This window comes from Platichthys flesus, chromosome 20, assembly GCF_949316205.1.
Source record: "Platichthys flesus chromosome 20, fPlaFle2.1, whole genome shotgun sequence".
Lineage (NCBI taxonomy): Eukaryota > Metazoa > Chordata > Actinopteri > Pleuronectiformes > Pleuronectidae > Platichthys > Platichthys flesus.
In genome coordinates, this window is record NC_084964.1 from 5,431,489 (window position 1) to 5,458,693 (window position 27,205).

The 27,205-nt window shown below is 39.7% G+C and overlaps 1 protein-coding gene across 1 annotated transcript; it reads left to right on the forward strand.

Annotated features, from left to right (window-relative positions):
* The first annotated feature begins 5,020 nt into the window (after positions 1–5,020).
* gsg1l2b (gsg1-like 2b) lies at positions 5,021–26,793 on the forward strand. Its single transcript, XM_062414154.1, has 5 exons — positions 5,021–5,470; positions 6,713–6,760; positions 10,032–10,184; positions 22,502–22,613; positions 23,543–26,793. Exons 1-5 carry the CDS (start codon positions 5,170–5,172, stop codon positions 23,841–23,843), a joined length of 915 nt encoding a protein of 304 aa, XP_062270138.1. The 5' UTR covers positions 5,021–5,169; the 3' UTR covers positions 23,844–26,793.
* The last annotated feature ends 412 nt before the right edge of the window (positions 26,794–27,205 follow it).

Below are 27,205 nucleotides of genomic sequence, written 5' to 3' on the forward strand. Positions count from 1 at the left end.
TCAGTTCAAAACTGATTCATTAATCCCCTTTATTCTTTGATTCCTCTATATCAGCAAGAGGGAACAAACTGCAGGTTTAACCAGAAAGGCTGCTGGTTTAAATCCCAGGGCAGCTTTAAAACATGGGTTGAGAAAGCAGTGGAATAAGCAGTTGTGACTGTTGCTGTATATCCAATGGGTTGGTCCATTAAAGGAGCATTTTGTAAAAACATTGACAGTATATAGAGATGGCCGACATGGCTGCTCTCCAAAAGTGAAGCCAAAACATCTGAGGCTACAAGATTCAAGATTTTTATTGTCAAATGTCCATTTGTCCTGTAAGTTTCGTTTTAATTAGTTTTTTGATGCTATAAAAACTGGGTAAAACGTCATGATTGAGTCTTGTGATTGGTCGAGTGATTGTATGAGTGGGACCTCGATACTGCTCCATTCCCTGATCTCTACCGTGCTTGCTCTGCATGATGTCTTAGGCATCTATCATATCCAGGACACTTTGGCTTAATTTCTAGAAAGCAAAAGTAATGATTTATCAATTGCATCAAATAATTTGTCAGCTGTAATAAATTCTGAATAGCTCTAAGGTAAAGTGGTAGAAAAATAAATCAACATTTTGAACTCAAGCCAAAACAAACACCAAGTATAATAATTAATTAAGTCAATACCAAGGCTTCAAATGCTACTGTACCAACTTAAGAACGTCTTCAGCACAAGATGGCAGCGTTCTTATCGGAAAATGTTTGCTTCAGCGAAGATGCAGCGTCCATCTTTATATGCAGTTTATGGGTAAAATCAATCAAATCTATATAACCTGTATTTATGAACATATCCAGGCTGGAGCAGTTTATTTTCATGGTGTGCTAACTTACAGCAGGTGTCATCTTTCCAAGCCAGAAGTAACTTAGCCAATGCACCACAGACTGACATGCTCATGCTAGTTCCCAGCTTAACACGTTCAGCAGTATCACCTGAATGCACCATCAAACAACCTACCTGTGATTAATGGAACATGCGATATAGCGTGAGTCCTACCAAGGATACTCTGCATGTGCTGCAGGAAGGAAACAAGCATTTCTCCATCGGGAGGACCTTTTTAAAATAAAACTGAACTTGCCGACCTGTTTGTGGACTTCAGAGAATCCTGATACTGAATTTAGACACAGTGCATGACTGTACAGGGCAGCTCCAAGTGTAAATGCGCTTTATGTAAAGCTCTGTGCTTTTTGGGAAAAAGGACAATGCTTTGCCTACCTCCTATTGATGAATAAATATGTAAACGCACAGAAATAAATCACATATGCGAATTACGACTTTCACACTACCCATCGCTGGGTTTGACCTGACTCCCCCTCACAGTGACACCCTATCCCCTGGACTGACTATGCAAACTAACCCTGCTGCGACGACGACACGCCTCAAACATTTATCTCTCTGCCTCGACCGCTCATCCTCGTATATTCATAAACACAGGCGGCACGTGAGACACCTCAGATCGTTTATCAAGGACGCCGCAAGGTCACCCCCATCAGGCCAGGATCTAATGCACTGCTCGTTGCCTGAGTTTTCTCTTCTTTGACTTTGGGGCAGAAAGGGAGTTGAGCGGTATGCTGGCCGTCAATGAGATTCCAGTTCTCCCCCCTCCTACTCCTCTTCCTCCTCCCACAGTGGCACCATAGATCAAGCTGAAGGTGACAGAGAGCCTCAGATCAGGAGGACGCACGATCTAACAGTGTGTGTCACATCTATCCACTGTGGACACTGCAACCTGATATTGATTATCTGTGGGGTCCTGTAAGAGTGACATGCTCAAGCACACACACATACACACACACACACATCGCTGATATCAATTATGACGATAAAAGTTCGATGAATGTGAAGGGGGCTGAAATTGAACGACCATATTGTATCGCTTCTTAGGTTACAGCAGCATGAAACTGCTGCGCTGGTGTGTGTGTTTGTGTGTGTGTGTATGTGTGTGTGTGTGTGTGCGTGTGTGTGTGTGTGTGTGTGTGTCTGTGCGTGTGTGGGGCATGTGTAATAGGGTGGTGTAGGTCAAAAGAAGGGGGAAGGCAAGGAGGAAAGAATGATGACTTTTCATCTCATGGGACAAGCGTTTGCAATTCCACAGCCTCCTTCGAACACACAAAGACACACACGTCACTCCATCACACACACACACACAAACACGCACACACATACACCTGCACAGTATTATTCCTATCTACAGCTTGTATTTAGAGGAAATATCACAATATGCTAAACATTCTTAGACACACTCATATAAGAAAAATGTCGGCATAAAGACCGGTCAGACAGTCTGAACACTGTCCTGTCCAGTCTGACCCAACACATTCATTTCCCTGGTGGCCATTATCTGTATGTTTTGCGGAGAGATAAATGTTTGCTGTGACCAGTCATTGGTATTTTCATGGGATGATCCTGTGTAGAGGTCCCAAATGTGGTGACCCAAAAGATAAATCGTGTATTTATACAGGAATTTTTATGAGATAAAATTGGACTGCTCTACTGTTTGGGTTTGGGGGGAATTGCTTTTTAAATTGAAAATGTTTGAAAAGGCACAAAATAAAGTATATGCTATCTAATTATTAAAATAAAATGTAGCTCTTTGTATCTTCTACAGGTTCCCGACATCTGTGACACGTTGGACTCCCAGTGGAGATTCATTCAAACTGGCTGCATCTTATCTAGGATGGCTTTTATGTATGATTCACAGCAGAAAGGATGAGATAAGACATTGAAATGTTATAACACAAGGGACCAAAGATGTTTGGGAGATATAAAAAAAAAACAGTTTGATGGAAATAAAACAAATTTAGAGCAAGACAAGGAAATAAAAACTATATACAATAAAAACCTATGTAAGGATTTTGGGCAGTATTTGTTCAAAAGAAATCCAAAAATCTAGCTTACAGTATAAATTAAAATATGTATAGCGTATACAAACATATTTTTTTCTTTTTATTTTAAATATATATAGTATATATATATTTAGAATGGAAATGGAAAACATACATTTAGGAACTGTATTAAAACCTTGATTTACGCAAACACAGATAATGTTTATTTGCACACCAGAAGTAATAAATGACAATGAAATTACCAGCAAATACAAAGAAAACACCCACCACAATGACATGAAAGAAATCACCTTATCACATATTGCAATTATGTCAACAGTAACATATAAAGATACTGATTATAAAACACTGTGTGCTTTTTAATTTTCAGTCAACAAATTTAAACTTCTGATAAATGTAACAGATTTACTTAAACAGACAGCATCCAGTCTTAATCTGACGTCAGGTACATATATCTCATAAACACTGGTCACTTTTCAGTAACATCATGTCTTCTTTCACTCTTTGTCTAAATTGCATCTATCTTTCTTACATGAATTGTTTGTTCTTCGTCTGTTTATCTATATCAGAATTTATGCCTCACATTGGGAATATTATTATTTTGGGTAATGAATCACACTTGTGAATTCCATTCATTCCTTTACTTTTACATTGATGTTTTTCTATGCAAATATGGATGTGTTTGTCCTGTAAAAATTAATGCTGGTTTTAAGGCACCAGAGATGATAGCTTTGCTATATTTGAAGTTATTTAAAAAAGTTAAATGAATGATGATCTTTTCATTAGTCCATTTAAGAAGTGTTGTGGCTTCATTACAGTATAGAATGAGGCCTTTATATTAACATTGGGAGCAGGTCCTCCTCGCACCACCATGTTTCTACAGTGGCCCAGAAAGGACAAACCAAACACATCAAGAGATACACCGTTAGGTTTTTATAATACCCTAAGGCCACAGTAAGTTCTTTGGTTGTCTTGGTTGTCTGATTGGTTGTCTGTCCGTCCATGACCTCACAAAGCACATTTGTCTTGCCTTGTGAAGGGGATATCTCTGGAACTCCATCAAGGAATCGTTTCACATTTGACACAAACATTCACTTAGACTCAAAGATGTACTGATTACATATTAGTGGTCAAAGGTCAAAAGGTCAAGGTATTTGTGACCTCACAAAGCACCTGTTTGCCTTGTGGATGTGATATCTCCAAACCTTGAGGGAATTCTTTCACATTTGGCACAAACACTCACTTTAATTTGAATTTCATCTTTGTAGCCAAATGTTAAAGGTTAAGGTCAAGGTGACCTAACAAAGTATGTTTATGTTTTTCTCGAAAATTATATCTGAAGATCTGCTGGAGGTGAGGTCTTCAATGTACTGTTTTATTTTAGTTCAGTGTAAACAAGCATAAATAGCACAATAGCACAATAAAGGGTTTTTTTGTGGCAATTTTGTGAAAGGGTTCTTATAGCTTTGTGACAAATATACGATGAATAGTAGATGGAATGTATTTCTGTCACAAAGCATTTATACAATGTCAGAACAGATGTCAGGGACAATGTGGCATTTTACCCAAGGACACGTTGTTATGTAGAGACTATAGGTTTACAAGGGAGAGAGGGCCTTTAAAGAAAGGACTGGTTTACGTTAAGGGGTATGCCGTGGGCTCCGGTGATAGAGTTTATTATACTGTAACCATATTATACTGATTCCTGCAACTTTGGTACTTACAGGGTTGGATACTTTTAAAATAGCCACTTTTTCATTAGGCATAATTAAGGATGGTGGGATACCACCTGTTTTCAGCACAGACTGTTTTTCAAAATAAAAGCCATTAAACAACCTCGAAAAGATCAGCGTCGTTTTGCTTAGTTTTTTTGTTTCGTAAGCAAGATTACTCCTGAAATGAAGACAACTACACTAGAAATTACCCACAGACAACAGTCCCTTTTATGGAGAGAGAAAAGCCAGCGAGGATCCATGCGCGCAGGCCCGCTGCTCATCCCCCGTGTGTGTCCATGTGTGTGTGTGAGTGTGCGAGGGTGGGGGGGGGGGGGGGGGGGGTATCAGGTGGGTATGGAGGGCAGCCTACAAAACGAGAGAGTGAGCAGCAGTGGAGGAGCAGATGTGAGAGGACTGGACAGCTGAAGGGGCCAGTACGCGCCGCGATAATTAGCCGCGGATGCATTAACGGGAATAACCGGATCATGAGGATTTGAGAAGGACACGTCTCCACAATCGTAAAAACGAGGGGATTAAGTCAGGAGTCCTCTCTCGTCCCGGGGCCGGTCGCCGTCATGGGGATAGACAGGCGGCGGAGAGCATCTATGGCTCTCACCTTGAACTTCCTCGCCTTGTTCCTGGCCGTGTCCGCGCTCACCACCAGCTACTGGTGCGAGGGGACGCGTAAAGTCGTGAAGCCGTTCTGCACCGGCCCGGTCACCACCAAGCAGTCGTTCTGCATCAGGTTCAACAGCTCCAACATCAACGACACGCGGCTGGTTCAGTACATCTGGGAGACCGGGGAGGACAAGTACGTGATGAGGAAGTTTCACACCGGCATCTGGTTCTCCTGCGAGCAGAACATCAACATGACCAGTAAGTTTCCACGGAGAGAGGCTCTGGGATCCTGCCGCTGCCGGGACCGGAGCGCGCCAGAGCGCACGGTGCGCACGGTGCGCACGGGGCTGTGCGCCACGGAGCCAGGTCCATCCAGTAACCCGTGATATGAGGCGGCTCTCCCTCTGCTTGTATTTCATAAAAACATCTCTAATCCATCTTTAACATAGTCATGCAGTTCGAGACTAATCCCAGAAATTAATTTGAAAGTTACACTTATTGGATCAGAGAAACTCTAATCTCAAATCTTAACACCAAATCCTATAATACATTGAAAATAAACGGGACTGGTGATTTAGAGGATTTTAGATCCAGGAATTTCATTATCCAGGATGAGCCTTTATTCTTTTTTATGTGCAACCTGACGTATTAAAATCGTTTGTTTCAACGATAAAGATAAAGATAAAGAAACATTAACTTTTATTTTCAGTATTTTAAACAGTATTTTTCAGTACGAGGTATAAATTCCCGCACATTAAGAAACAAACGGTTGAAACATAGGGAGGTGCATAAATAAAAATGGTAATAATAAAGATTGAGGTGAATCATCTATTCTTCTGTAGTATCATAGAAAAGAAGAAAATATTCAAGTCTGGAAAGCTGAAATCAGAGATTTTTGCATTTAATTTGCTTAAAATTGTCTCAAACTATGTGGATTAATTATAATTGCCAATTAACTCTCTGTCAAGCTCGTTGATTTTAATCATTTGAATGGAAAACCGGAAGGAAAAGCGAGATTAAAGGTGATATTTCATCCTCTAATCCACAGTTTTAACTATGGTATGTGAAAGCTGTCCATCTGATTTATTAGCCACTTCCAGATAAACCAGATGAGACCTGCATGCCTCTCTAACCGTGGCTCATGCAGTATGTCTGTCTCCTGAGCCCCATATACCAGCGTTTGTCTAATTGACAGTTATAGAGTTTTTGGCCCATTTGAATATGGTGGTGGTGGAAGTACTAGCAGTGTTAGTTATTGCGAGTCATTTTGACAGAGGAGAGAAAACCCTACGCAGATTGGATGAAATAGTGATTTTTCTTTTTTAATACCTCAGTTTGATCTCTGAAAAGGAAATACCTATACCTGTGAAATCTATATTACAATCTGGATAAATGCGAATCTCAGAGGAAGTCCTCGTCTTACTTATCTGCATGTCGCAGCTGATTGAATTTCTTCTCCCTGAAGTGTCAGTAAAATGTCCTATGTCCATTCTCTTACAGGTGAAAACTGCAGAAGTTTCCTTAATGTTGCACCTTCGAATGAAAGAGGTAAGCATCAATTTGAAAAACACTGTAGCATTTACACATTTACCTACTAATTCCACAAACGTCTGTAGGTCTGTCTGTCTGTCTGTGGAACGCATATCTCGTGAGCCATTCAATTTATTGGTTTCACTTGGCATATGTATTGTAAATGGCCCGAGAAAGTACAGTGACCGGTTTGGAGCGAAAAAAAGAGTACAAGTAAATGTCGTTGCTTTAATGCTTTAAATGGAGTTCAGTTACAGAGCTTTTATTTTGAAGTTGTGAACGTTGAAGATTGTGCCCATTGAGTCCATAGCATAATCGACCTCATGTAATGTATGAACAAATAACGCCAGAAAATTAAATCCTTCAAACATATATAACACACAATTGAACAGTAATAAAGCAGATTCAGTTTCATAAAGAAAAACTGATATATGAAATCCTTACTGCAGATAAACCAGGTAGGATGAACGAAAGGTTTTCAAACGTCACTCTGCACCATAGACTGTTTACAAAAAAGCTCTGCACACAACGTATAACACACAAACAATAAAAGAACTGTTTTAGGAGGACTCACTAATGACAAGGAATAATTCTGAAGTGGCTCCAGAGCATCAACAAGGGAAAAGAGAACAGGTAGGTTTAAAATGGAGACTGCAGCAGTGTCTGTAATGCAGCCTAAAAAGCACCAGTAAATAATCCAGCTGGGTTTATTTTTACTTGTGCTTCTGTGGTGACGCTGAGAAGTTACTCATAGACAGAAAAACAACCCTTCTCTCAGGTTGGCCATTCTGAGGCCCTCAATCTCTGGCTCTTTTGTTATATAGGCTATTTTGTGATCGCTCTAACTAAGCTGCTTAGCGCTGCATTGACAAGTGGACATTTTGTAAAAAGGCTTTAAGACCCTTTGTCGCTGTGATGAAACTCTGGCCAACACTCTCCGCATATAGGTTTTCCTTCGTCTGTCAAATAGCTGTCAGAACATTATGAAAAAGCTGGAACACTGGTATATTCCTTCAATCTTTAAGCCTACACTGGATTTAAAGCCATATTAGTAGACTTTGTGCAATGAGAATATGTCCATCATGCTAGAGGTAATCAACAACATAGAATCCTTTGCTCAAACAAAAAGATCTTCCTCTCTCTACATCAACTATAAAAAGGTCAACAGGCGAAGGCTAAATCATCCTCATGACAGTATTTTTGGCGTGGAGAGGCACAGCAGAGCCGTGGATGAACTGATCACTCACACCTTTAGGTAATAAGTTAAGTGGTGTCTCACCAAATCAATCCACTCTAGTGCCACCTAATTAGTTCCTTCAGCCGTCAGGGCCCACTCACCGTTTAGTATTTGGTGTTCACACCATGAGTCTTAGCTACTGTTTGTTTGGGAACAGTGTACAATTTGGAGAAACCTATTGGAAATATGCACATTTGCTTTATTTGCCTAGACTTACATTATAGAAGAAAATAACAAACTCGCATGTGTTATTTTATCCAGAGTCATAAGTTCACACCTCAGGAGGCTTATCTGTGAAATCTATATCCATAGTTGCACTTTCTTTTTGAAAAAAGGGAAACCTATAGATTTATGAGGCATTTTGAAATCGATTGGGCTTGGAGCTGAGAATTACAAACAGCCAGGGCAGGGAGGTCTGACAGTATTAAAAGAGAATCTAGAAAAATACCACCTTTATTATTTAATTCAACCAACAAACCTCTGATTGGTCAACGAAAGATTGTGCAAAACACCAGATCTGCGTGAACTGCTGAAATGTGGTCAGCTATTTAGAGGTTTGGAACTAGGAAACTCCAAACGTCCCTTCACTATACACACTGACCTCGTAATTTGAAACATCCTCAAACACTGACATCACAGATAGATGCTAGTGCTTCTGATAGCATTGTATTGTCATATTAAAGGGGACATATTATGAAAATTCCACTTTTGTAGTGCTTCTACATGTTAATGTGGGTATCTGGCATGTCTACCGTCCCAAAAACTCTGGAAAAAGACAACTACCACGATATGTTGTGGTTCCTCTATTTAAGAAACTATACAATAGAGTGCGTCGAATGGGATTACGACCAGAATTGACGTCACAGTCGGTCTAACTGGCATAGTCCCCCCCCGGAGGCGGAGATCTGGTGGAGGAGGAGACCGGGTTAGTTTATGAACCAAAGCACCCTCCTCAGCTCCAGGCTGTGGGTGTTACCTGGGAAGCTAGCAGAAGGGGGACGCTAACGGAGATCTGGCTGAGAAGCAGAGCCTGCGGTCAGGGTAAGTCACATGCCAAGGCCCCCTCCTCAGCTCGGGCTCGCTGGGTGACGTCGGGCTGCTGGCTCCATGTCAGTGGCTCGCTTCTGGGGGACGTGTCGGTGTTTATTTACGGGGCACTCAAAACAAGTCAATCTGAGCAGGGCAGTTTTAGACAGGGTAAAAAGGGTGCTGTTTTAAATGATCCTTGTGGTATTTTGACCAAGAAATGTTACAGACATTGTTGTGTAAGAAATGTTACAGACATTTCATTAAGACCCCAAGGAACCATATCAACTGTGGTGAAATGGGCATAATATGTCCCCTTTACGTTTCCTCATCTACATGCTGCTCTACATACTGACATAGTATCATTAAAAAAAGAGCTAAGCTTTAATAAAAATGCACTGCAGCCAGTTGTAAATAACATTTTGCCCACTTCCCTCCATTCCCTCACTCTAAATTTAATTGAACTCATCTTAAACTGAAGTGCGGAATTCAATTTAGAGGCAAAAATGTTTTTTTTTAGCTGAGGGAAATAACTATTAATAACAATAATAGAGGGATATTTTAGATAATAGGCATTTCACTCTAGTCAATTTTATAATTAATTAACCATAAAAATGCCTGTGGTGATATGAGCAATTACACCATGGCTGGTTTATAAATCCGATGATGTGCTCTCCCTTCACACTGCCGTGAGCTCAGGCTGTTGCACGTCTCTAGGTAGATCATATATCCTTTCTCTGACTGTGAAGGTTAATGATATGGGTGACGGGTCATTGGTCCCCATTTCCGGACTCATTCTCCTCCCCAACCACCTGCTTTTCTCATCCCTGTCCCCTCGTCCTTGCTTACCTACATTTTCTTTTCTAAATTCCCCCCCCCCTTCTCTGTCACTCTCTACACCCCCTCTATCATTCACTCAACTATGCTCAACCCCCACTACATGAATATGTTGTTTTCTTCCCCTTGTTTTATTTATTTTCTTCTTCCTCTTTGCTTTGCTTTTACCGTATTCGATTCTCTCTACAGGAGTGCTGTGGCTGTGCATTGTTGCAGAGTGCCTGTACATCCTCCTGCTGGCCACCGGAGGCATCCTCATGTCCCTTGAGGTGTGTCATTTCGGCAATGTCATCGATGGCCTCAAGCTCAACGCCTTCGCTGCCATATTCACCGTTCTCTCAGGTTGGTAGACACATCAAATGGTGTATAGTTAAATGAAGAGAATAAGAATGTGATTTGATGGTTACACAGAGTGATATCTCCATATGATACATTTGCAAATTTGATGTTTTTCAACTTTTCAAATGTTGTATTTATTAGCTTTTTTCATCTCGTGCATTTTTTGGGCAGTGACGTATATGGATGTTTTCTGTAGACATAATAAACTGGTTAATAATAATAATAATTGTTCTAACTGGAGAATGTGAAATCTATATTGCCTACGAATAGTTTTTTATCTTTTCAACAAGCCCACATAGCCTTGGCGAGTGGTTTAAGTTTAATCTTGAGACTATAAATTGCATGTTGGTGTGAGTGTGAGGAATGGTTTTGTCTCCGTATGATGGCCATGTAATATGCTGCCAATATGTCCAGGATGTACCCCGCCTCTCAGCCAATGTCAAAGTGGATTGCTCTAGCCACTCTGTGACCCTCAAAGGATAAGTGGTATAGATGATGGATGGATGGTTGGATGTAAGTGAAAACTACACTTAGACAAGATTACTATAATTGGGGGTACAGGTGTAGCTGTTTCTTACAATTCCAGCCAGAAGTTTCTTACAATTTCAGTGAATATGTCAAAGATGTGAGTATTTATAACTGATGATCATACAGTTTGAGTTGGCTTAAATTGTTCGGTTCTTTAAAAGCTGTTAGGTGGAGGGATTTTGGGCAGTGCAGGCCGAGCATCGTAATGATTGGATGGTGAAGATGCTCATTTCTATCAAACTGCATGAATATAACAGGGACCTGTCATCGTTAAATTATTTTTTTCCATTGCTTCAGTTTTTTTTAAGTATGGGCTGCAGTGCAGTGGGCCTCACCTCAATGACAGGACTCAGCATGTTACATATCAGCAGTTGGACAACTGCCAGAGAGATGTAGTTCAACGAAGATCATTCAAATGTGTCCTATATTACATCTACATTATGACCGCTGGGAGTATGCCTTTGGCACACTTCAGGTGTTGTGCCTGCAAGTCCTTCCTCAGGCTGACAAGCAGCACATGGCAGATACCTTTGCTGCCTCAGTGGATGTGTACCCAGTCTCTGACAGTCAAATGAAGAGCCTTCTTGAATCATTGAGAAGGCAGCAGCCTGCAAGTGCAGGCTGCTGCCTGCATTCCACCATCGCATTATCCTCTGCAGATGACATGATAGGCAGCTTCTCCTTGACCCAGGCAGCCCAATGCAACCCTGTCTGACCTTACTACCTGATCGTCATATTATAATATTTGGGTCTCCACTTTTGCTATCCCCACCAAAGTTGAAGATTTCATGGAGCAGGGCCTCCAAATCCCCCTCCCTGTGGATCAGGACCAATCTGCCATATCCCTTGTCAAGGACAATGTTCTCGATGCAGCACTCTGCCATTGTCAGACACTCAGAGGTTTTCCAACAGGTTATTTCTAAAGAAATGTGCGATGATGAGCCCACGAGTGCTGTCATTACAACTCACATGGACAGTGGCATAGACCTTTGTCTGTGATAAGCATTTCTTCTCCTCATTGTTTGATTTGGCCCGCATGAGTAACCATGAAAGACACTATGACACTGTCAACGGTAACAGGGCTTGGGTTAGTTTGTTTCCATGACAACTGCAGTGCATCAAGTAAATACTTAGCTACTTTCAGAGCATTACTCAATGGACAAATAGATCGACAGCCTGATGGTATTGAACTCTACAGTTTCACCTCGTTCTCAAGAAGACAGGTTCACGCCCTTAGCTCGAAACACATATTTCCATGTTTCTATTGTCCCGAAACATTAGAAATTCTCAGCTCTTGCTGTTCCAGAGAATTCAGTACCAATACAACCACCTGTCATTTGACTATTCCCTGGCTCCGTGGACAATTTACAACTGTACAGAGTATCGGACAGCATGTTAAGTGGCGGGACCTCGACAGTGGGATTGAACTGCTACTTTGGCCTGTCACGACCGTGATGGTGACCAACTGTTTATTCACAGTTTGACAAAAAGTGTCCTTGAAGGCGTAGCGGAATTAATACGTCAGTAGCAGCCTCTGTCTGTTGCACCCAGCTGCTCCACCTCTCGCCTGAATAAGGCAGAGGACGTGATGCTGTTGTGAGCGCACCAGTGCAGAAAACTGCATTTTGCTTGTATGAAAGGCAAATTCTGGGTAAACTCTGTAGCCAATTCTCCGGATTTTACCCAGAGGTCATGTCTGAAAAACTGCTTTAGTGACTTACAGTATCTGCCCTCTCCAGCCTCTTTAATGCCTCAGGATTCAAAGGGATGGCAGCTTGACTAATTCAAGCCCTAACCCAGTGTTGATGGGTAAAAGCAACAGTAGCTCCTCCTCACTCGTTGTAACTTTGGCTTGATTCCTGACTCCTTCTCGCAACTGTGAAGAGGAAGCCACATCACATCTCTCTACCCAGGTCGAGCACTGTCCTGCTATGTCGCATGCACAGCTGACTTGTCATGTTCCTTTAGCCTGTTTGTGCACTTTAGAGAGCAATCTCAAAGGCTATTGCTGTCTGTACAGCCCCGTCACACTAGCTGTGTTTAGCTATTTCACAGGCAAATCTGTCCTCAGGCAAGACTCCCCCTTATCAGGACGTACTGCACAAGGGGAATTTTATCCTCCATGGCCTTGCACGGGGGGATGACAATGAGTGAAAGACATTTGTGCTGCGGTTTCTTGGTGTTCTTCATGCTTTTTCATCTGTTTTATCTGCATGATGTCTCCATTTTCTCTATGACTCACTCTGTACTGGAAATTTTGTCGCAGTGATTAATATTAGATTTTTTTTTTATGTGCGCTCTCTCTCCTGCCTGTTGGCATGTGAACACACACTTGTCTTCGTTCTCTGGTCCTCGCTTGCCGATGACAATGTCCAACCTTCTTTGCCACTTTCTTGCAATTGTAAGATTTTTCTTCTCCATTCGGGCATATATAGGGCAACATATCAAGCCAATCCAGGGTGTAATTAGATATGACGTGATGGGTGGATATGATAATGGCCAGTAAAGGACAGAAACAGTGAGACATTAATGACTTCCCGCTTTTATCCTTTAATTAACCTTAATCCACAACCGATAGCTAGGAAGAAGCAAATACGAAATAGAATTATGAATAGTAACTCCAAAATATGAGTATGGGGGGGTCCTTTGAGCTGTCAGCATCAGTGACTCCTTAAATGTCTTAAAATAGGGAGTTTTGTGAAAGAACCAAGGTGAAACGCACTAGGTAGGTGGGTACAATCTTTTTCAGTGCTTCGCAGCTGCACAAGGAATCTCCCTACTAGCTGTATCCTTCAAGGGTTGTGTCTCTACTTCAAATATTGAATTACAATTCACAACAAGGTTTCTGGGCTGGTGGGATTACTGTTTCAGAGTTGGGTTAATTAAACCTTCTGTGAACCTTCTGAGAAGCAGTTTGCTTCTCCACTAGCTAGAGAGCCACCATAGAGCCACGTCATTATGTCACTGTGTACGTCTCTGCTTCCCTAGCAGCCCTTGTGCCGAAACCACCAACAACAATGGTGGACTGGTGTGTTGCTTCTAGCTTTGTGAGCATCCAGCCATTGTATTACCAACATTGAACTTTTCCAAATCACAAAGTTTTAATTGGTTTTGTTGGTCATGATAATTCCACCCTCAGCCCCTGACGTAAGCTGTTAATGGTTTTTGACCAGCAAAGTGTCGGGCCTCTCTCGAACCAGTTTTTCTGGCCCAAAACCAGATTTGAGATTCAGCGATGGGTACAAACCAGCCTTTAAACGACAAGGGTCAAATTACCTGTACAAAAAGCTCAACCCCTTGGAGAGCACTAATGTAGGTTGTGCTGTTATTGCTGGAAATATATCGGTTTGATTTTTCTTATTTCCGTCTCGTAAATACAGGAAAAAACAGTAACTGAGGATTCAGACTCAACATTCATCTGAGTCCTGAGTTCTGCTATTAGTTGCTGGCTCTTGGTCCCTGAGCTAGCTTCCTGCCTCTCTCAGCGAAATAATTAATAGTGACCCTCTCTCTAATCCACACTGTGAATGATCTTGACCCACTCGCAAGGCAGTGAATCAGCTGCAAAAGACACTCTGCTCAACAGTTTGACTTATGTCTCAATCAACTGTAGGCTTAAGATCTTTTATGGTTAAAGTTTGAAGCATATTCATTGTGTCTATTTAATTAGAAACAAAGTTTAGTACCAGTAAGCTGCAATTTGACTTGAAAACGCCTTTAAAAAGTCACGTTAGTCTTGCAACTTATAATCATATGGAGCCCATATCATTCTGTTAGGTGTAACAATAATGGTTTGATTATTCACCCTGTTTTCTTAAGATGAATACACCCTTCAAGATTAAGTGTTAACATTAAAGCTCTGTTCTTTGGGAAACTTTACTTATTAGTTATTTTCCCGAGAGTTAGATGAGGATATTGATGCCACTCTATTGTCTGTAGAAGCTGGAGAAACCAGCTATCCTGGCTATTCCCACTGATCAAAAAGATCTATAATTTAATTGCTAATCATGTACCTCATTTGTCAAATCTATTCACAAATATAACATTTAGGAGTACAGGAGTTGACAGATATTGTTTGTCCCTATACTGGTTTATGTACAGGGATGATTAGATTAAACTTCAACCTCACCAATATGTGTTTGTAACTGTATTATTAAACTGAATTAATCCACTGGTTACACTAGTTAAACTAAGCTAGGCAATTACCTGAACTTAACTCACGGACAGGAAAGTGATAAGACGCATCAAAGCTAAATCCAAAGTTAGCCACAGACGCACACTTATTATAACTGCCATTACCTGGCTACTTGACAAAGAAGTTGATCTACAATAGCGAGGTACAGGTGTTTCACAAAAGTACTTCGTTTTTTGGTAAGCTGTAGGAGCCGTGTTTTCCTTGCCCTGCACCCATAATGGAGAAACATATATGTAAGGACAAGGCCAAAGTTGAGACCAAACAAAGTTCTCCTTTATGTGTCTATTGGCTTTTGGTAGACTCTAGTCACTGTAGTATTCCTGAGCTATCTTTTAATCAGAAAATATCATTAGTGGGTTTCCTTACTATCCCTAAAAAGTAAAGCCCTTGATCAGCAAAAAGAGTTTGGACTATCTTGCGCACTAGACTCAAGCTCTTTCAGAAAAATGGCATTTTTAGCTGAGTCTTAGGCTTCATATTGATCGGTTAGGTGTTAAAGACTTTCCGGCTCTCACAAATGCTTTGATCTTTTGACGAATTACAGAGTCAGCTAAGTGCTCTTTGATCTTGTTGGCATGTGAAGCAATGAACAGGCTGTGCCCTTCCTGGTTAAATAACCCATGGGCTTTTGTCTTATTTGTTTGGCATCTGATTATGACGTTTATCTGCCCCTGATTCACAGTAAACTGGTAGATGTATATTTCCACATCTTTAATATCAGGAAATTCAATGATAACCAAAAGTAACATCAACAATTTAGGATCATAGGGAAGACACAAGTATATAATTCCCCTTCACTACAAATGCAGTTAAAGTGTAATCATCTGCATATAAAATTGGTACTAAAATTAAAGGTTCAGTGTTTAGAATTTAGTGACACCTAGTAATGAAGTTGTACTGTGGTAGCCTTCAAATGTCATAAAAACTCAAAAGGTGTTCAGTTTGTCCAGTCTGGGCTACTGTAAAAAAACATGAAGGCTATTGTAGAGAGGATCCACTCCTAATGCACTTATAAAGTTTTTAATAAAAAGGTCCATTGTAGGGTAAAAAAAACATTCATATAATCCTAGTGATTACCCAAAACAACACTAGTTTACATCACTATTTTAATCATGATTAATACATATGCCATACATTCTGTAAATTCTGTAATCTATATATCTCATTATTACCCCCAAACCCTAACTGACCCACTCTGTGTAACCCACCTTATTAATAAACTGTAATAGATTTGTAATACATATCTTCTGTTTTATGATAAGTTGAAAAGGCTCAATGATTAATACCATGTTTACTTGTTGACTGATGGAACTTGTCCTGGTGAGCAGGTTAATGTCATACCTACCATCACTCTCTCTGCAGTGGAATGCCCCACTGTGTTCACCATCAGTAGTTAGATGCCGTCTCTTTTTGCAGGCCAGGGGCTTTATAGTTGGATTTAAATTAAGGCTGAAATTAGCCATCTGAAGATGATGTAAGTCAGCAATAACAGTAAAGTTGTCGGTCATAACTAAAAAAAAGGAGCTGAAAGATAATAAAATAGTCCATATATTTCAAACTAATTTCAAACTTGGGAAGATAATTCTCTTTTAACGAATGAACCATTTGACATAACACCTAATCATTAATAATTTGTCATTAAATAAAATGTGTGTTTATTGCAACTTTAATTTAAATGTTTTCCAGAAAGACCAGGACCGGGTTTACTGATGCCCAAACATTTTGGAAGAATTCACGTGACCGAGAATTTGTGACTTATACACCTTCTGATACCTTTAATAGAGTCTTTAAACTTCTCATAATATCATAAGAGATATTTAAGTTGGTCTGTTCTGCGCTATTTGCCGCAAGCATTGTCCTGCTACCACCAGCTACTGTGTGCTCACTTTCGCTGTAATGCTAACTCAAGCTTCCGCATTATCCTGCTGTGGTCCACAAGTTTTTCACCTACAGATAGTGAGACCTCAAAGTTTCAGCTACAGTTGTGGCATCAGTGCAGTTCTGTCTGTTTCTTTCTCTTTCTTGCGCTTATGTTACCCGATACCACCATCGATTAAATTAACTCTGTGGGAAGCGCTGAAACATCAGATCCAGGTCGTCATCCCCACATGATAGGACATGACAAATTACCACAAAGCATGTCGATTTTTGTGCATTTGCAATCTGTCAGCGTCAGTCCTCAGGTTCATAGACTTGACACCGTTTTCAGCGTCCCTGTATTCCGACAGGAATTGGTTAGAGCACTCTCCAGTCTCCACTCATCCACTTGTTGTGTCCTCGTCTTCTCATTTCTTCACTGACAGGAGTTGAACCCAGCTTGCTCTCCTGCTACTGAAGCTTCTCAAATTCAGGCTTCAGTGAGCTGTGTTTTCGTGGCCTTACCCTGGAATTTTGCCCGTTTTAACTTTCGGTTGAACAGCAATTGAACCTTTCAGCTTTGTCTGCGTATCTGATGTTTAATTTATACATGAGTCTCTGTCCCCTGAAGTGAGGCATTTGCATAAATTGGAAATTGAACTCTGTAAGGTTCATACTGACGGCAAGTATCCTCGCAAAAAAAACTTGAATCCTCTAATTTGTTGCTGCTTTTTAAGAACCTCTCAGGCTTATCTCAGAGGGAGAGTGTAAAATGTATTAATGAAGGGAGACATTTATGAGTTGTTAGTGTTTTAAACGAGGAAGATTGAGGGTGTTTATGGGTCTGTGGGGACAGTATAAGTGACCAGATTAACCCTTATTACAGCTGTCAGTCATCTGGGGTATGATGAGGGAGACTAGGACTGAAAAGAGTTTGTAGGAAAGAGCACGTTATTGCTGTTGAGGATGGTCCGGGTGATACATTTAATAATTTCTGTAAAAACGGCAAACCCTTACGTTTTTATCAGAGGATTATGCTGCAAGTGCACAAACACCCTAAGAGCGGTTATTACAGTGAACCAAACCTTCTGTTGAATTGATGATTTGTGTGCACTAGTGATGATGGCTTCCGACTTTCTGTGCTGTATTTTTCTGTTTGCACTTCGGTAATAACACCAATGATTTTCTTCTTCCTGCCAAATGGAGATGTAGTAGAGCATGGTTCTCAATTTGTTTTGGCCCACTTAGGCCCCTACACTACATGTGCAATTTTGGGCCAGATGAAAGTTAATGGTTTTGAAACTATCATGATTCTGCCCTTGTGAACTTTTGAAAGATCGAGTTGGAGCTTTTTTCTATTGTAGGGACTTTTTATGTCATTGATGTTTCCCTGGTGTTTAGAACTGTGTTCTGTTGCCCACTCATTCATTAACCCCTCCTCTCTATGTAAGGGACTATAGTGAGCTCATCAGCAAAAGAAAAAATACTTTTGTACACTACTATGCAAATTTTCTCTGCACTGGTTATCAAGTCATTGTCACAAAATCATGACGTACAACAACTCACAAATTTAGATCTATTGCTAGACAGGAATACAATCAAACTACACCATTGGAAATATTACGGACGTCCACTTAAACTGTGTGTTTTGCTTTACTTCCTTTCTTTGTCGTTTTTTCTGCCATTGTGATCATATGCACCTGATCCTAATGTGTTTCACCTGAGTCGCTCATGTATATAGTCTCTGGTTGTGTCCTAAATCACTCACTATTTCCTAATTCACTATATAATGAATTCTAAATAGAGGATTTATAGTGAGCTCATCAGGAAAAGAAAAGAACACTTTCAGACCCTACTCTGTACTTTTTCTCTGAAGCGACTACAACAACGTCGACCGGTGGAAAATCCCACAGTAAATTTTAGCCGTTTATTTTACACTAAGTAATTATACTTTAAGGTTAATAATAAATGATCATTTTTAAATGTAGAAATTAACGTGTTTCCCACACTTTATGCTGTGATATTCTGCTCTGCTCCTATTTGCATTTGTACGACAGGCCGGCTGTTGCTGCTGCCCTCGCAAATATTGCTCGGTTAGTGACCATCGACTGTACACTACTTTTCACGATGCATTGTGGGAAACACTGAGTTCACTATGTAGGGTATGAAAAACGCCACTAAACATTCGGAGACCACTACAAAATGGCCAACTCACTATAGAGTGATTTTGGACACAGCCTCTGTGTTTCCCTTTTGTTTGTTAGTTCATCTTTCCTGTTTTGTGCTCCCAGTGTTTCAGTTTCCCTCACCATCGTTAGTCTTCTTTGTTATTTAAAATTGTGGATTTTCCATTTGTTACTGAGTCTATCATCTGCATTTGGGTCCGAGAAAAATGTAATCCTGACAGGATAGAACCTTATCAAATAACTGGTGCAACTGCAGTGCGATATTTCAGTTTTTCTTTTCAATCAGTTTGCAAGAACTTCTCAAATTCTGGTTTTATCATCTCACAATGAAAGTACATTGCCATGAGAAAAAGTAAAATTGTGTTAATTTCCCCTAGGAATGTAATCCTGTTCATTTGAAGGATTATGCAAAAACTAATGAACAGATTACCATGACACTTATTCGACAAGTATTAAAATGTAGTGCGGATCCGGGATTTTTATCGCTTTAACATTGTGAGATATCCCAGTCTTTTGTCATTTTCACATTTTTCTCAGAGAATAATTCATCTGTTTTAAACAGGCATATTTAAAGAACTGATATCTATGAGGCTGGTGCCATATAATATATGAAAATAGGAAGAGCTCTGAACGTTTTCCAGATGTGTATGTCTAAACATAATAAACATGTATGACATGTTGCTCCTTGTATTAATAATGTATTTACCCACAGAGCCCACAGGGGGATTGACACGACTGAGATCAATATTTAATGTTCAATTTTCTATTTATTTATTGCTTTTGTTTTTGATTAAAGAAACCACACCAACAGGATGCAAAGGTTTTTGAGTGTCGAACAAAAAACAAGGGTGTTCTTTTCCAAACTTACTTTTAGTTTTAGAGAAACTCTTGTAATTTGAACCCAATGTTTTCAGGGGCTTTAACAGATTCCATGGCTGTGGCCAACCTCTTATATTTTATTTTGCTGCAATTTAATAGTGGAACACAGACGGATGATGCAAACTGCAGACTTGTTTCAACTTGAATTTATGTTTTTGTTTATACAGTGGCACAGTAATTTACCAGGCAATTTCTGAAATTCTCAAAAATTGCAACCATGTTTTCAAGATTTTCTCAGACCTATCTCACACGGTGGGGCGTTTTATTCGAATACTTTTGAAGGTTTTTACATACTCAGTAATTCACAATAAATTATGTGTAACAGGGTGATGTTTTTTTTTTTCTTTTTTGGAAACAAATGGAAAACAGGATAATCTAGTTCTTATGCCCCTTATGATTCTTTTAATTCTTGATCAAATGAAAACAATCCTAAAAAGCAATATAATGATATATAACATATGTATGGTAATTATTCAACATTCTTTGTCTATCATTGGTTAACCTTACTGCCCTCTAGTGATCATGTAGTGGATGACAATGTCGTAGACCAATGGCATCAGACCACGTTCCTCTCTGTAATCCACCTGAACTGTGTAAGGAGCGTCCGTGAGGCTCACTTCATGTCCTTGTTAAGTGCTTTGGCACTAAAAATAAACAACCTGGACTGACATTCATTGACTTCACGAAGAAATAAACTGACCTTGTGCGAACGGAACAGGAATAATTTAGACATGACACAATGTGCCAAGACCCCGATATCCGATTTGTTCCACTCATTCCTACACAGAGCCGCCTCTCATCTGCCTCACGTTATGATAATATCGCACTGGGATATCTTCAGGAATAAACATGAGCATTGATAGTGATGAGATTGGGAATTTAGGTGTTTGGTGCTAAATCTGGTGGGCTCTTGTTCAGTCCAGGGATTTGGGAGGCTTATGTGGTAATCGGATTGGAGGGCTACACATGCTAGTTTTTATTCCTGCTCTATTTTGTGGGTGATGAGAGGTCCAGCACGACGGGCGCCAGCAGTGCCTCGGCTTCAGCTGACAAGAATCTGGCACATAAGTGGAAAGAAAACACACAGAAAGAGAAAATAATAAATAAAAGAAAACACAACAGTGAGCCATCGGAGAGAAAAAGAAAGGACGTGCATTTGAGAAAAGGACCATGAGTATTGTCAAAACAGAACTACTTGTAGCTCTATTCAATTCGCTTGTCTGTGCCATGTCTCCATTGGGGATGGATGATTTGGCCAAAAACTATAGCGAGATAAAAATTCAGTTGATATTGATAATTATCAAGATTAATGAGTGTATATATATTGTGGCCTTTCATTGGTATCTGTGTTATGCATTTAAACTGAAACGTATATTTTACAGAATAAACAATGCAGAAAAAGAAGAAATTATTTATTCTTTTTACAAGTTCTATATTTGTTTGTTATTTTCAATGTCTTTCTATTTTGGTTATGTTTAAACTGTAAAATATCAAGCCTCAATTACATAACTGCCTCTTAACATTATGAAGACATTGTGTACAATCAGAACAAGTTGGCAACGGTTGACGTTAGCCGCTGCTTGTGTGCACCTATGTCTGACCCTCTGTTTAAAAACGTACTTAGAGCGCTGTGTGATAAATCTGCCCCTGTTCTAACCGCAAACTGCCTGAGCGGTCTGAGAATGGAAAGCTTGGCATGAGAATCGGCAGCGGCGGCCAAGAGGGACTGGACTTGGCAAACAGTCATTTGTCTTTTTTTTTACTCTTTTACTCTTTTCATCTCACAGACAAAAACACGTGGATGTTATGGCTGTATGTATCTCTTGCTATCCCACATTGCATCAGTGAATCCTGTAACTCTCAGGCATGAGGCACATGATTCTTGCACTTTTAAAAATAATTTATCAATTCATGCATTATCTATTATTATCTAATAAATCCAGGTTTTTATATGAATTTCTTACAAAAACGTATAAATACAGACCCCTGTGATTGTTTAGCTGCAACCTTTGATATCATATCTCCAGTCGTAGCTCCAAGCTGGTAGACTGGTTTTCTCTAATATGGAAGGGTGATCATGGTCAGGTGATGAAATTATATCCAAACCGAAAACAAACAACCAAAACAATACCTGTGACTCACTAAGTTTGGATCATTTACCTGTGGGAATTAAACTTCTGAAAACATTTTAAAAACATTTTTCATAGGGAAATGTGTCTTTGGAGGAATAATAATAACAATGATATAAATAACTAAAGGTAACACATTATTATATATTTATATAATCAAAACAAAGTACTTCATAGAAAAAATAACACAATATAATGATTTAAAAAAAGCTAATGACTCAACTTGACAAGAGGCTGCTTATGTGTCAGAGTTCACAAAGGTGACAAACTGGTGAGAAACTACTGATGTACTCAACAATATGTTCGTTTTTTTGCAACTATAACATTAAAAAAACATGGCTGAGTCATTGTACCACTGAAATGTATTGAAGTGAGAGCATTAATAAATAATAAAGAGTACATGTCAGTCACTAATGATTGTTCCTAATGTTTTCAGTAGGTCTTCAGCTTCACGTAATGTAACACTGCCACCAAGTGGTGACTGCATGGAAGTGCAGTGATGGGTATGAGATTTTTCCTAATCCTTCTTCTTCCTCCGTGTGGCAGGTCTGTTGGGGATGGTGGCACACATGATGTTCACCACTGCATTCCAGCTGACTGTCAGTCTGGGCCCAGAGGACTGGAAACCTCAGACGTGGGACTACAGCTGGTCGTACATGTGAGTTTACTAACAGTATGGGACAGTTATTAGATTCAAAAAGAAACCAGTGGTACCAGGAGAGGAAAGTTTGTTTTGTGTTTGCTTTGCCTCAATCACCTTAATTAATTTAATTAGTCTTTGCAGGGATTTTAAGAAATCATTTTTTTCAGCTGCTATCTGAAGCATTCTTTCTTATCTGCAAGGCCTGAAATGTACAGTAGCATTTTGGCTGTTTTCATTATCCATTAATCCATAGCTGGAAACGGCACCACCATTTGTTTTTGTTCCCTTTCGACATCTGGTAGATGCTTATATGTACCTCAGCTTCACTATAGGAGGCAGTGTTGAAACAGTGGCTCAATGCGAGCTGTTGCCAAACGTCACATATTTTTATGTAGCTTGGTGGAAAACAGCCTTAGAGCAAAAGTAAAGGTTTACTCTGAAGAGCCATCGCAACAGACATGTCATAATTTCTGTACTTTTCTTGGTTAATTTTGCCAAAAATGGTAGGGACGACTCTGGGGATTAGTTAGATCAAGTTAATGAAATATTGTTGATCTATGGTCATATTATTTATAAGTCAATTTCAGGAAGATCATGAAAATGTTTTAATTACAATTTAAAGTTAATAAAAATCGTACTTTTTTAATCTTTTTTCTGTCTGGCCTATTTTCTATTTTCTATTTGCAGCCTATTTGGGAGAGGTTTGTGACATTTTTAGCAATAATAATAAAATAGTTTTAAGTATGGGTTCTTCGTTGTGTTTTATGTATAATGCATATAAATTATAGATACTTGTAGGTAAATAAGATAGGTCTTACTATTTCATCTCACATTGCCTTATAAAACTGACTTGACCACTTCCCTATCAAATAAAAAAACTAATGAAAATATGAATGATATACTAGTTTGAGTATTGATTGACGCTATTTGTCTCTTTCCTTTAGTCTGGCATGGAGTTCCTTCACAGCCTGCATGGCATCCTCGGTCACCACCATCAACCGCTACACTAAAACCATCCTGGAGTTCAAGCACAAGCGCAGAAACATCGAGAAGAACCTGAAGATCAAGCAGAAGCTGTTGGAGCTGGACTCTCCAGAGCAAGTGTGGGACATGTATATCAGCTCTGTGCCGAGCACTGCCGAGGAGCTGCTGGACCTGTCGTCCAATGGCCGCAAACTCTCCGACACCTCCATCTTCCTGGACCTCAACGACCTGCCCAACCAACAGGGAGAGGAGTACTGCTAGAGGAGCAAGTCGAAGCAATGTCAAGAAACTGTGTGTCATTGTCACGTTCAATCTGATACAGAGATAATTACTGTAAACAGAGTGAGACCACAGGTCAAAGTTTAGTTTTTTGGCCATTTGGTGACAATGGTCTACAACAAGTGGAATATATAATACACACACTTAATATAGTATGATCTCGTAAATTTAATAGGCTCTAGATAACTTGCTAGATCCTGTTCAAAACAGAATCAATTTCAAATATTTAAACCGTTGAGTCTATCTTTACAAGCTCTATGTTATTTTAAAATATAGTTTTTAAAACTTCAATAAACAGATTTAGGTCATTGGATTACACATTAAAGGTTCAGTGTGTAGAATTTATCTATCAATTCAAAATGTTTGACTATTTAAACATTCAGCAGACGTACAGCTACACCAGCATTCATTTGGAGTCATGTTTCTGGCAACCTGGCAAATGTAAGTCTAGAATCCAAACTCAGTTTTGTCCACACTAACATGTGAGCTAGTGGCTCGGTTTGTCCAGCTGCTGTCCAGCGCTGGGCAGGTAGTGTACAGTGGCTTTATTGAGAATTACTTCCTGCTCGAAACAAGAGGATAGAAAAGCAGGGTTAGTCTGGACCAAATCAACAAAGTTGTCGGCCACAAAACCTAAATAATAAGCTGAAAGACACTGGAAAGCTTTGCAGAGTTAAGATGAGTCTCTTTGCGTTCATCATTACCGTCCAACCCCTCTGACATTAGACATCGTCAGTTGGTATGAAATAGTGATGAGTGCATTTTGGCTTTCTTGTCTATACCTAAAGCCATGTAACTTCTTTGATCAGTCCGGGCTGTGGCTACCACTGGATTTCGGGGAAGCATACATTTGAGCCACCTGCTACATAATGTGCAGTTAAATTCGTAGTTGTTGAAATAGTCAGAACATGACAATAGAAACATTATTCTAGGTTTAGAGTTGAAAAATTGTTGATAATGAGTATATACGATAAATAATATACTGTAAGTATAGTCAGTCACTATAACCAGTATAGTGTTAAGGCGGTGGCTCCAAATCCTGATATTGACAACGCTGTCGTGGATTAGCTTATACTGGTGCTGTATCACTACAGAAATAAAGATTAGACTTTAAGTAGGTTCACTATTTGACTATTCTTGCACAAACACTCTAGAAACCAAACTTTTGGGTTTTTTAATCAAATGACCCACAGTAGCTATTTTACAACAGCTATTAGCCAACTGGCTCCTTGCTAGCACACAGATGCTAAAATCTATAACCTGCCACAGATCAAAGTCAGTGTCCTGTTGTGATATTGTGATAATTACCTCAAAGATGTTTTGGCCAAATCATGATTTTTTTCTATTGTATTCTCTGTGGCCCGGTATCTGCCAGAGGGTTGGCTACTAGCAAACTTTCTTTCCGAGCATTAACTGTTTTCCAGCAGCCTTAAACTCGCTCCATCATTTGCAGTTACAGTTGAGTTAACTCCTCCGTGAACTCCGTCCCCGCTGTCACGATGCAGAAAAGCTAATGTCTCTAAAACTCCCTCGTCTTGTGCGAGCTCCGAATGTGATTGTTAACAGTCGTCTCTGCGATGGTCTCAGTTGTTTACTGTGACAACAAAGTGTCAGAATTGATGTAGTGACGATGTATTGATGCTAAAATGCTACATGTAGCACCTTTGAGAACCAGTTGCTGAAGGGTTCCTACTTAGCCGAACCACGTTATATGAGCCTCACAATAGGTGTTGACTCACAATATACCTCTACACAAGTGATACTGCTGTGAAGGGTCACTGCTTAAACCCTGTGAGTTAAAAGGAGAAGGGAGCTGAGGATTGGACCAGCGAACTAACAGAGTGTGAAGATGAAGCTCTGTGGTGAGGAAATGGCCTGATCCACTATAGCACACTCTGGCTCTCAAGCCTCTTGGTTCACTGCCTGTTGGATTGTGTCCATTAAGGGGAAAATGTACAAATTTGTTAAAGCTGTGTGTGACTTGCTGTAAACACATTGATGGACAGCCCAGGGATGAGGAGCTCATACTGGTTTTAATGGTAGTCGTACTTTATATCGAATTGATGACGTGCTGCCTCCAACGTGTGAACCGAATAGAATACGATCTCACCTTCTCAGATTTTGTGTTCTGATCTGTGAGAGAATTTAATGTTTTTTTTGTTTTTCTTGTCTCGCTATGGATGAAGTGTTTCACAAAAGGGAGACCTGAGGATTGCCGTTCCATCCACAGAGAAGTAAAAGATGTTGTCAGAGTGTAAAGGATGATGGTCGTGTGGGTAGAAGATGAAGAGCATGGCCGTAGAAGATCGGCCATGCTGAGTGCCTTTACTTCCAGCAGCATGCCTCTGATCAGACAGCATGCTCTGCTCATGATATTTTAACAAAGGCAATGCTGTTTCTCCAGCTAATAACTGCTTTAGTGGGAACATGTAGATGTCCGTGCAAACTGCCAAAACCTGTCAGTGAGAGGAGCCCGCCTCTTTTGAATCTTGCAGTGTTAATATTTACTTAACAGTGGGTACTTTCTTATATATTCACAGCACTGTATTGACTGAGAGACTCAGAACAAGATTGTAGTTAAATACAATTTACTTTTAAGTGCATTTGAAAATGTGACTTATGTTTGTGTGTTTTATTTATTTGGTCATTTAACAATGAAATGTATTGTAGACAACTTTCAGATGAACTCTGGTTCATTGTAAACTCTGTGTCATTACCCTGGGTGGTAGTGAACTCTGAAGCATGGAATGTTGTCTTTCTGTGTGTGTCCATCTTCTTTCAAGTGGCACTTTTTGTGTAGTGTTCTTTAGTTACATTTTTGTGGATAATTATTTGCAACCTAATATATTGATATTGACAACAACTTTATATGAGAGTATTTAATTTAAAGTTGAATAAGAACAGACCATCATAATAAACCAACATGTTTTTACTATGTTTTCTGCTTAACATTCTCCCAAATGTTCCCTTCTTTGACCACAAGAGGGCCCTGTCTTCTTACTGTTACTGGCACTCTCCATGGTGTCTTATCTCTCTCTGCCACGCTCACACAGGACTGGAATTATCACACTGTGGTCTGTTTTTTAATCTTTTAGGAATTTTCAAATTACCCATAAACCATAAAAGTATAGCCAGTCTTAGTAATGTTATTATTTTAATGTTATTATTCACATTATTGGACCACAGGACTGTTTGCACCTTAATTACAAGGCATTTGTAGCCCCTCCATTAATGATTTGAATTTGTTTGCAAAATTATTGATATACTGAGCTACCACTCAAACTTATTCATATTATTATGGCTTAATGAGACCATACAAAACACAGCATTTTGTAGTAAACGTT